Source organism: Cannabis sativa, chromosome 4 (genome assembly GCF_029168945.1).
Source record: "Cannabis sativa cultivar Pink pepper isolate KNU-18-1 chromosome 4, ASM2916894v1, whole genome shotgun sequence".
Classification (NCBI taxonomy): Eukaryota; Viridiplantae; Streptophyta; class Magnoliopsida; order Rosales; family Cannabaceae; genus Cannabis; species Cannabis sativa.
In genome coordinates this window covers 67,657,539-67,668,734 of record NC_083604.1, presented here as the reverse complement: position 1 = coordinate 67,668,734, position 11,196 = coordinate 67,657,539, and the positions used below count along the sequence as shown (strand labels likewise).

General features: G+C 34.1%; 2 protein-coding genes across 3 annotated transcripts; both read left to right on the top strand.

Annotated features, from left to right (window-relative positions):
* The first annotated feature begins 462 nt into the window (after positions 1-462).
* Positions 463-2,547, top strand: LOC115712847 (probable mannitol dehydrogenase). The gene is made up of 5 exons (XM_030641237.2): positions 463-706; positions 897-1,010; positions 1,186-1,699; positions 1,966-2,119; positions 2,242-2,547. The coding sequence occupies exons 1-5, from the start codon at positions 609-611 to the stop codon at positions 2,454-2,456; spliced, it is 1,095 nt and encodes a 364-aa protein (XP_030497097.2). The 5' UTR covers positions 463-608; the 3' UTR covers positions 2,457-2,547.
* Positions 2,548-4,402: 1,855 nt separating this feature from the next.
* On the top strand, positions 4,403-11,148 carry LOC115712850 (probable mannitol dehydrogenase). Of its 2 annotated transcripts, XM_030641241.2 has the most exons (6): positions 4,467-4,728; positions 4,856-4,940; positions 5,624-5,737; positions 9,615-10,131; positions 10,521-10,674; positions 10,825-11,148. In XM_030641241.2, the coding sequence occupies exons 2-6, from the start codon at positions 4,867-4,869 to the stop codon at positions 11,028-11,030; spliced, it is 1,065 nt and encodes a 354-aa protein (XP_030497101.1). In that variant the 5' UTR covers positions 4,467-4,728; positions 4,856-4,866; the 3' UTR covers positions 11,031-11,148. The 2 variants fall into 2 exon arrangements, with proteins under 2 accessions (XP_030497100.1, XP_030497101.1); XM_030641240.2 differs by having other exon boundaries at positions 4,403-4,940.
* Positions 11,149-11,196: the final 48 nt, after the last annotated feature.

The window sequence follows — 11,196 nt, the reverse complement described above, 5'->3', positions numbered from 1 at the left end:
ATTTTATTTTTTTGGTTATAATTTGCAATATAAATTGCTATTATATATTGGAGGCATTATAGGAAGGCTAATTATGATTTTTGTCCCCTGAATTTAACATGTAACAAATGATGTCTCTCGAACTTTTAAGTTAAAAAACTTTTAAACTAAAATTAGACAAAAGTCCTTAAATCCAACAATCTCAATAGTTGAGGATGCATTTTTAATGACCTTAAAAATTCAGGGGTATAATTTGGTACATGTCAAAGTTCACGGGGCGAAATTCTTAATTAGCCTTATAGGAAATATAATTTATTTTTTTGGGTTTTTTTATTTTTTTATTTTTTATATTTTCTATGTTATAATTCTTTATTTTTTGTTTTTTTGTGCTAAATTTAACATTATCTTATATTGCATTGGACATGGTTTAATCAACGGTCCTTATTCCCCTAAAAAAGGAAAAAAAAATAAATTAATCAACCTCTTTCTTTCTAATTTATTCCTCTTTTATAACGCTCCTTATTCCCCCATTTTATAACGCTAGCTCCTCCTCTATATATTTGCTCACATTGTTTTCACAACACAGAAGAAAAAAACAAAAAATCAAACAAAAGCTTTGGATCGAAACAATGACAAAGTCCTATGAAGAAGAGCACGCCAAGAAGGCCTTTGGTTGGGCTGCCAGAGATTCATCTGGAGTCCTTTCTCCCTTCCATTTCTCAAGAAGGTTTATTTCTTTTCTTTTCTATTTTGTTTACTTGGGTTGGGCTCTTTTTTCTAGATCTCTCCAGTAAAATTCATATACAACAAAAGAATATTGTTCCGTTGATTCTAAGGTTTTGCTTTGATATAATATAGTGAAACGTTTCTTGTTATAATTTTCTAAGATGTGTTGTGGTGTGTGTGTTTGGCTGCAGAGAAAACGGAGAGAAAGATGTTACATTCAAAGTGTTGTATTGTGGAATATGCCACTCTGATTTGCATATGCTCAAGAATGAATGGGGAAATTCCACCTATCCTCTTGTGCCTGGGTATGTGCATATAATTTTATATAATTACATTAACACTTATATTAAAAAAATTCCTTCAAATAATCTGATTTTTGTAGTATGGTAAGATATATAATGACTATTCTTTTTAGTGTGTTGGGTATTAATCTCTGAATGATTTGATTGAAAAATGTTTTCTTTTTCTTAATAACTGTAGGCACGAGATTGTTGGTGTAGTGACAGAGGTGGGAAGCAAAGTGGAGAAGTACAAAGTTGGTGACAAGGTTGGCGTGGGTTGCATGGTTGGCTCTTGTCGCTCATGCGACAGTTGCGCCAATGATCTTGAGAATTACTGCCCAAACATGATTCTCACTTATGCCTCCAAATACTACGACGGAACCACCACCTACGGCGGTTACTCCAACGTCATGGTGGCCGACGAGCATTTCATCGTTCGCATTCCGGATACCTTACCCCTTGATGCTGCAGCTCCTCTCCTCTGCGCTGGGATCACAGTGTACAGTCCCTTGAAATACTTTGGACTCGATAAGCCTGGTCTTCATGTGGGGATCGTTGGCTTAGGTGGGCTAGGCCACGTGGCTGTCAAATTTGCCAAGGCTCTCGGGGCTAAGGTCACTGTCATTAGTACCTCCCCAAATAAGAGGCAAGAAGCTATTGAAAGCCTTGGTGCTGACTCATTCCTGGTCAGCCGTGACCAAGAACAACTCCAGGTATAATATATATGCTCAGTTTGTTTGTTTTTGCTATTTATTAATATTGTTACACAAAATGATCATATGAGATGTTTAGACATTATAATGTATAATTTAAATGTGCTGATTAAAAATGATTATTATTAGTTAATTCCACCAAATTGATAGCTACTGCATTATGTAGTGTTTGTGGTTTCAACAGTCATAAATGAAATGTGGTAATTGAGTTTGTGCCTAAATGAACTAAATGCATTTGTGTTGTTGTTGTAATTTGGATGGAGAAGGCTGCCATAGGAAGCATGGATGGTATTATTGATACGGTTTCTGCTGTCCATCCTCTGCTGCCTTTGATTGGTCTTTTGAAGCCTCATGGAAAGCTTATTATGGTTGGTGCTCCGGAGAAACCACTTGAGCTACCAGTTTTTCCTTTGCTAATGGGTGAGTTCATCAATACAAATATATAATATATATGATGGTGATGTCTTAACTATAATATTTTGTAGCTGTTGACTTGTGTGTACTAAACATCATTATTATTGATATGTTATATGGTTGAATAGGGAGAAAGATAATCGGTGGAAGTTGCATTGGAGGGATGAAGGAAACACAAGAAATGATTGACCTTGCAGCCAAACACAACATCACAGCTGAAATTGAGGTTATTCCTATTGATTATGTGAACACAGCAATGGAGCGCCTTGCCAAAGCAGATGTTAGATACCGTTTTGTGATCGACGTTGCAAACACAATGAAGCCAGCTGATACCTCTTCATAAGCTTATTTTATATTCATGTATTTGTTTTGAATATGCGCTTATTACTCACTGGTGTATGGGACTCAATAAGAAACCAGCAATTCCGGCTTAAGTGTCTTTATTTTGGTTTTTGCAACATTTCTTGGGTTTTAGATAAACATTGTGGAAGCGATTTACACATTTTGAATAACCGTATATAAAGAAAAAAAAAATAATCAAACAGTATTTGGGGTGGGTGTGTATGACTGAACTAATGTATATTATATAGGCTTCTATCAAAAATTGAAAGAAAAAAAAAAAAAGCTGGACTGCACCAAAAAACTCTCTTTTTTCACACTATTTATTGAAAGAGGTAGCTTAAAAAATTGACGCGACAATTGGTTGGAGAGACATTAATTGTTGGGCTCGTGCCTGGTGGTTGTTATGGAAATATTACTAGATCAGATCTCTGACGGGCATAACAAAGTAAGACACAGGATAGGGTGAAGAAAAATGGGTCAGTACTCTCCACTGACTGTGACACGCACACGAAAACAGTTAAGAAACAAGTAAAGGGTGTATCTCTGTTTTAAGGTTTATATATAAACTATTCTAACATTCCGTTTCAACAAAAAAAAAAAACTATTCTAACATTAACTATATTTTAGATGTATATATCCTACTGTAAAGCAAGCTAGATATATTGATTATAGGGAAATTTGAATTTATATCCATCTTTTATACCTAAATTAATTTTTTAAACTAATAATTATAATTATTGAAAAAATATAATCACTTTTCCCGAAACCCTAAAATACCCCTCTCTTTATTTTTAACCATCTCTCTCTTCCTCCTTTCTCTCTCAAAGCAAACCCAAAACCAAACTAAGAAAGCACCACCCAAATCCAACCGAACCACCGGCGTTCCACCCAAAACGCCGATCGAGCACCACCCACGGTTAACCACCGCACCCACCCACGCTAGACCGCACCCACACTCCGCACCCACAGTATTTTTCATTTTTCATGGTATTTTTCATTTTTTTAATTGTTGATTTAGTATAAAAATGCTTTTTCTTGATAGATTTAGGTTCTGTAATTTTGTGTGTGATTTTTAGGGTGTGATTTAGTGTATTTTAATCAAAGAAGATGAAGGCCCGATGGGGCCCGATGGTAGTGGACGATGTGCCAAAACAGTGAAAATTCCATGTGGTCCGATGGGTCCGATGATCGGGCCCGATGGTGTGGTCCGATGGTGTGGCCCGATGCCCTTAATTGGGCAAAAATCTGTTCGCAGGTCCGATGGGCCCGATGGTATGGCCCGATGCCCTTAATTGAGCAAAATCTGTTCATGGGTCCGATGCCCGATTGTTGGGCCCGATGGTACGGCCTGATGTTCTTGATTGGACAAATTTGTTCGTGGGTCCGATGGGCCCGATGGTTTTCCTGGTTCGGTGGAGATCGAGATCCCTTCGTGGATCTCCGTGGTGGTCACAACGGGTTCGGTCGGTCAAGAGTGGGTGGGGGCGGTCAAGAGTGGGTGGGTGCGATCTAGGGTGGGTGGGTGCGGTCTAGCGTTGGTGGGTGGGTGCGGTCTAGTGTGGGTGCGGTCTAGCGTGGTTGGGTGCGGTGGTTAACCGTGGGTGGTGCTCGATCGGTGTTTTGGGTGGAACGCCGGTGGTTCGGTTAGATTTGGGTGGTGCTTTCTTAGTTTGGTTTTGGGTTTGCTTTGAGAGAGAAAGGAGGAAGACAGAGATGGTTGAGAATAATGAGAGGGGTATTTTAGGATTTAGGGAAAAGTGATCATATTTTTTCAATAGTTATAATTATTAATTTACAAAATTAATTTAGGTATAATGGATATAAATTCAAATTTCTCTGATTATATTGCTTAATTTTATTTGCCTAATTAATATTTTTAAAAACAAAATTATGGTTGTAGAACTAGTGTATATGTTATAAGAGTCTTATTCACGTCCAGCTTGTATCTCTTAAAATGTCCTCATTTATTTGAAACCTTTAATGTCTTTTCACCTTAACATTTCTCTATCACACCAGAAATCGACACGCATTCATTGAATCTTATCCTCCTTCAATTCCTCACCGCCTCACTCTCTGAAATGCCTAGGAAATAAAGCGCCTCAGTTCTCTGACGGGCATAATATAGTGAGACACAGGATAGGGTGAAGAAAAATGGGTCAGTACTCTCCACTCACTGTGACACGCACACGACAACACAGAAGAAAAATCTGTTGAAACCCACAACAATAAGAGTTAATGATCTTTATTGCTGTGAACTACCCAATCAGATAAATGTACATCTGTTTTCTTCCATTATGAGTAGGGACATTAATTTTGTTAATATCCCACCTCAAAAGTGAAAAGCACATGTTATGAGCACTCATATAAATTCATTCTAGTAGTCTCACCCTCTCATTTCAGAACAAACAAAAATGGCACAGAAGGCATTTGGATGGGCAGCTAGAGATACTTCTGGCATTCTCTCACCCTTCCAATTTTCCAGAAGGTTACTAGTTAGTTACTACTTATTATTACTTGATATTCCTCTGTTTCTTTTTCTTTTTTGAGTACATATATAGCTACGTTTTAGTAAGTGTATGGTTTTGATGATGAGCTGAGATGAACTGAAATCATATCGTTCTTCTTACATATAAATATTCAAATGAAACTTGTTTACATACATTTTGCTAGTTTGTTAAGTTAAGCACTCCAAAATGTCAAAATTTAATTGAAAAATGTCTTCACCAGACTTTTGTTAAACCATTCATTTAAAATTCTACATCTGAAATTAAAAGGGTTGAGTATTCTTTATTGTTAGTATTGTGTGGGTTAGTGCATCTTTTAATCTCATCCGTAGAATATTAAATGAACAGTTTACAAAAAATCCCCACTTATGGGATGTTTTCCACACTCCCACTAAAAAAATAACTTATGGGTGTGTTTGGTACATGGGACAACTATGTGGAATTGGACAATTTAGTTCATATGTAGTACATTTTTCATACTTGGGAATTAGACAAAATTATTTCATACTCTAATTTAGTCCCTTTGGTTAGGACTATTTCAACCCAACAAGAAGATAGTTTAAAATAATTTCAAAGGGACTTTTATTTTTTGTTTTTAATTTTTTTTTAACTAAATTTAAAAGAATATATATGTATACTTAGTGCCATATTTGGTGGGTTGCAGGGGAAATGGAGAGAAAGATGTAACATTTAAGGTGTTGTACTGTGGAATATGCCACACAGACTTGCACATGGTCAAGAATGACTGGGGCATCTCCGCTTATCCTGTCGTACCTGGGTACTATACATATATTCCTTTTACTATAATTTATTATAACAATCCAAAGCTTCAAAATTTTACAACATATTATCACAACTACTTCAGAATGGAACCTCACTTGTTGATGAGCATATGTACAATATGAATTTCTTTTTACTAATAGTTGACTTGACATCATTCCATCCCCACCAAAAAAAAAAAAAAAAACAATGCATCTGCAAAAGGGTTGATCAGCTAGAACCCCACTTACATATTTTGGTATTCTCAAAATAAATTTAGTTTAACACCTTTTTATAATTATGAAATAATTATTTTAGGAGAAACTTACAAAAATACTGAAATTTGGGATAAATTTTACAAAAATACTATCGTACGGAAATATTTTTAAAAATATTGTATTTTTATGGGGTAAATACCATTTTAGACCCTGTGTTTTGCAAAAGTTACAGATTGAACCCTGTGTTTTGTTAAATGACAAAATGGACCCTGTATTTTCTAAAATTGGAAAAATAGGACCCTAAGCTTAATTTTTGATAACTTTTTTTTTAATACAACCAACTTGAAGACAATGCTTAATACGAACAGATACAAAAAATGTAAACAGTTTTGTCATATAGCACTTTTAAATGGGATTATAATTAAACTTTATTTTGACAAAAAATCAATTCAGGGTCATATTTGTACTATTTTAGAAAATATAAGGTCCATTTTGTCATTTAACAAAACACAGGGTCCAATTGGTAACTTTTGTAAAATAGAGGGTCCAAAATAGTATTTACCCTATTTTTATGAAACACCAGTAGAACACAAAACAAAACAACTAAAAACAACAGTGGAACAACTAAAAAACAACAGTAGAACAACAATGAAAACTTAACACAGTATACAGTATAAAACTTACACAGTATTTTTGAAAAAAAAACACAGTATTTTTGAAAAAAATTCCGCCACACAGTATAAATGTAAAAAAAATAAAAATTTCAGTATGTGGTGTAATTATCCCTTATTTTAGATCATTTTTAATTTTTTAAAAAAATTAAAATAGTTTAAAATATAAAAAATAAAATTTAAATATTTTCTTACACATATTATTATTTTTTATATGAATAATAAATAATTATTTATATTTTATTTTAGACACTATATACTATTTAAAATATTTTAAAATTTTTTAAAAAAAAGTAATAAATAACTACAATGTTTATAAATATTATATAAAAAAAAAACAATTAAACTAAAGAGCACTCTAAATATCGAAAAATACTACAAAATATACAAGAACAATCCTTTAACATAATTTGTTACGAAGTTACATGTACATATCCATTCAAAAAAAAAAAAAGTTACATGTCCATATCGTGTTAGAGATGATTATTATTGATAGGATTTTAATAAGCATAATAGCATATGACTTAAATACCCACTAAACAAAAGATCCCATCTTGAGAAATGCTAAAGGACACTAGTGGTGCCTAACACCTTTCTATGTGTCAATATCGCTATTGGTTTAATTAAGTATCAGGTCCCACATAATTTAATATAATAGCTTTAAGAAAGTATCGTTAGCCAATCGCAACGCGACATGTCAAGAAGGTGTTAGGTACCACTGGTACCTAATAGCAATGCTCCCATCTTAATATGTTATACTACTTAATGCTTATTTTTGTAACACCATTTCTAAAGTACTTCGAACATTTTAATGTTTTCAAAATCTCTAACTCAATTTCTCTCTCTAACTCCCTCATTCTCTCTGTAACTCCCGAAAAAATTCACACCGATGTTCCAACCCCAAACCAAACCCACACCGGCGTCTAAACCCAACGACCTAGTTCGGTGTCTACCCCAAACCAAACCCACACCTGCGTCTACCCTGAACCCAGATCGGCGTCTACACCCAACAACCTAGTTCGGTGTCTACCCCAAACCAAACCCACACTTGCATCTACCTTGAACCCAAACCAGCGTCCTCACCATCTAAACTAGTGAAATCGATTTTTTCTCAGTTGCAGTAGCCCCATGAGCGAGAATTTATCGAAACCCGAATAGAAAGCCCCTGCTTGCGTCGTCAAATTTGAGAAGATTACCTAGATAACCTATCAAAAAACCATCGAGAACCTATTAAAGTATGTTAATTTCAGTGAACTATCGAGAAACTATTGAAAACATGTCAAAAACATAACAAAAAATTTCAATCAACAATCAAGTAAAAGAATTCAGAGAAACATGTAGACCATCGAAAACCTATCTAAAAACAATTGAGAAATGTCGAAAAATGGTCATTTCTGACCTTGGTACGCTACATATCGAGAAGTCATCGATAATATGAAAATGTATGGAAATTTAAATAAATACCCAGATTAGACTAAAAAACCAAATCTTGCTATTTCAAATAAAATAATAACAAAACAAAACTAATACAAACAACAAACCACACATATCTACTGGAAATGAACTATATACTTTTCTAAATATTTAAGAAATTATTTAAAACACTTGCCTATTATTGTGCGTCTTTTGGCCGTCCATGGTGGAAGAGCAGTGAGTTGGGCATTCGTGGGATGGTCGTGCGGTCCTACGATGTATGTGATTGTTGTGGTCTCTCCACGTGGGTAGTCTCTCTGGGGGCTGAGGAGAGAGATACAGAAAGAGAGGGAGAGAGAGAAGAGAGTTTGAGAGATTTCTAAGGGCAAGGGTAATTTTGGTATAGGATATATTTGTATAAAAGAATATAGTGTTATAAAAGGGAATTTATGTACGTCGTGTTCATGACCACATATCCAATATTTTTAGGTCTATTCAGATCCGATCTAGTTATGTATTTGATGTTAGATTTTACCATCCGATCTGATCCAATTGATCATTTTAGTCATCCAATCGATTCGACATCCATTGGATGTTGGATTGGATCGGTTCTATCCATTGGATGTATTTTATGTAAATTTATTGCAGTAATTTGGGTTTATCAAATATTTTAAACCTAGTATTTTTTGGATCGGATCGGATCCATCCAATATTTTAGATTCAGTATTTATTGGATTGGATCCATCCAATCCAAAAAGAAAAGTAAAATTTTAATGTTAATTTTTATATATACATATATTTTTTATGTATAACAATATAAAATTAAATTACTCATCCAAACTAAATAAAAATATTAAGAAGTTCGATTAGATGTTGAATTTATTGGATTTTTAGACACTCCATCTAACATTCGATCCGATCCAATTGGATATTTATAAATAACATCCAATCTGATCCATTGGATATCTAATTTTTGGCGGTCGATTGTAATTGGATCGATCGATTGTCATTAGATTGAATTGATTTATGGACACCCCTAATCTTAATTAAGTTATTGAAATATCTTTATTGATAACAAACTACTCATACATATTACATATCATATAATCAATATACATATATTTATATTATGTTAAATGTAACTATGTAAGTATTATTTTCATTTTTTGAATATTAGAATTCAAATTAAACTCGCACATATCTCTTTTATCTTTTGTGTTATATTAAATATGACTATAACATAATTCTTTGTTTTAACATTACAATTACAAGTTTACAACATCTAAAAAGTATTATCCAATCAACATATCCTAAAAAAAACTATTTTTTTATTATTGTTTACTTTTAACAATAAAATATATAAAAAAAATTATGTTTATTAAAGAATCATTATTGTTAAAAAAAATAAATTTCTATTATTATTTTCTTAAAAGAAAAATAGAATAAATGTATTATATTTCAAAAAAAGAAATAAAAGTATTACTTAAAGTAAAATTATAAGTTTTTTTATATAAATAATACTTAAATTAAACATGTCTTAAAATATAACTGATCAAGTAGTGTATTTGTTGTACGTATGTTATTAATTACTTAGGCATGAGATTGTTGGAGTAGTAACAGAGGTGGGAAGCAAAGTGGAAAAGTTCAAAATTGGTGACAAAGTTGGGGTGGGATGCTTGGTGGGATCTTGTCGTTCATGCGAGGATTGCACCAACGACCTAGAGAACTACTGCGCCAAGATGGTACTCACCTATGGTGGCGCCAAGTACTTCGACGGAACCACCACTTATGGCGGCTACTCCGATCTCATGGTGGCCGATGAGCATTTCATCGTTCTGGTTCCTAACAACATTGCCCTTGATGCCGCTGCTCCTCTCCTCTGTGCTGGCATTACAGTTTATAGCCCTTTGAAATATTATGGTCTTGATAAACCAGGTGTCCATGTTGGCATAGTTGGTCTAGGTGGCCTAGGACACGTGGCAGTCAAGTTTGCCAAGGCTATGGGAGCTAAGGTTACTGTGATTAGTACCTCTCCTAACAAGAAGGATGAAGCTATACAACGTCTTGGTGCTGATTCTTTTTTGGTCAGCAGTGACCAAGCTCAGATCAAGGTGCGTATCTTTCTATTTCTTCAAATTATATAGCTGTTGTGTTTAAGAAAAAAAATGTTTGGGATGAGAATTAATGTTATTTCTATGTTGAGAGTGCTTGTTGTGGTTGTCGTCTTGTACAGAAAAGGACTTAAACCATTTTAATTAGAGCGTTTTATAATTTTAACAAATGAGTTTGAATTGATTAAAGTTATGGTGGTTTGTTAATTTAAAAGTTCTAGTCAATATGAAGTGTTCTTTTCACTTGTTATTCTTTTTCTCCAGTTAAAATGATTAGTTTGATGGAGCTGACTCTTTTTTCTCATTAAATAAAGATTACTGGTTGGGACAGTGAACTGTTTTTTTTTTTCCTTTCCATTATTTGTTGCTTTAACTTTTTGTTGGTGAAGGCTGCTACGAGCACCATGGATGGCATCATTGACACTGTTTCTGCCTTCCATCCTCTGCTGCCTTTGATCGGTCTTTTAAAAACTCATGGAAAGCTGGTTATGGTTGGTGCTCCTGACAAAGCACTCGAATTGCCAATTTTACCGTTGATATTTGGTAAGTACAATATCCCATTAAAGTAATTTAGACTCTTTGGCTCGGGATTGAGATTCAAAGGAGATGCAAAAACATTTTTCATCCCATTATACTAATTGGTCAACAACAATGTTTAAGTGCCAAACTAACTCTTTGGCTGTACAATTATAGGAAGAAAGGCTGTGGTTGGAAGTTGCGTAGGAGGAATGAAGGAAACACAAGAGATGATTGATTTTGCAGCCAAGCACAATATAACACCAGACATTGAGGTTGTTCCCATGAATTATGTTAACACTGCTCTACAGCGTCTTGCTAAAGGAGATGTTAGATATCGCTTTGTTATTGATATAGGAAACACATTGAACTCTACCATGTAAGACCAAGACACCATGTTATCAAAAAATGACTAAGAGACCATGCAATTTCCTTCGTTCTTTTTCCCCCTTTATTGTAACTTCATACAATAATAATAATCAGTTGATTGGTCCTGAAAAATCCACTTTCTGAGATGTTTGAATTAGTATCATTAATCATCTTACATGA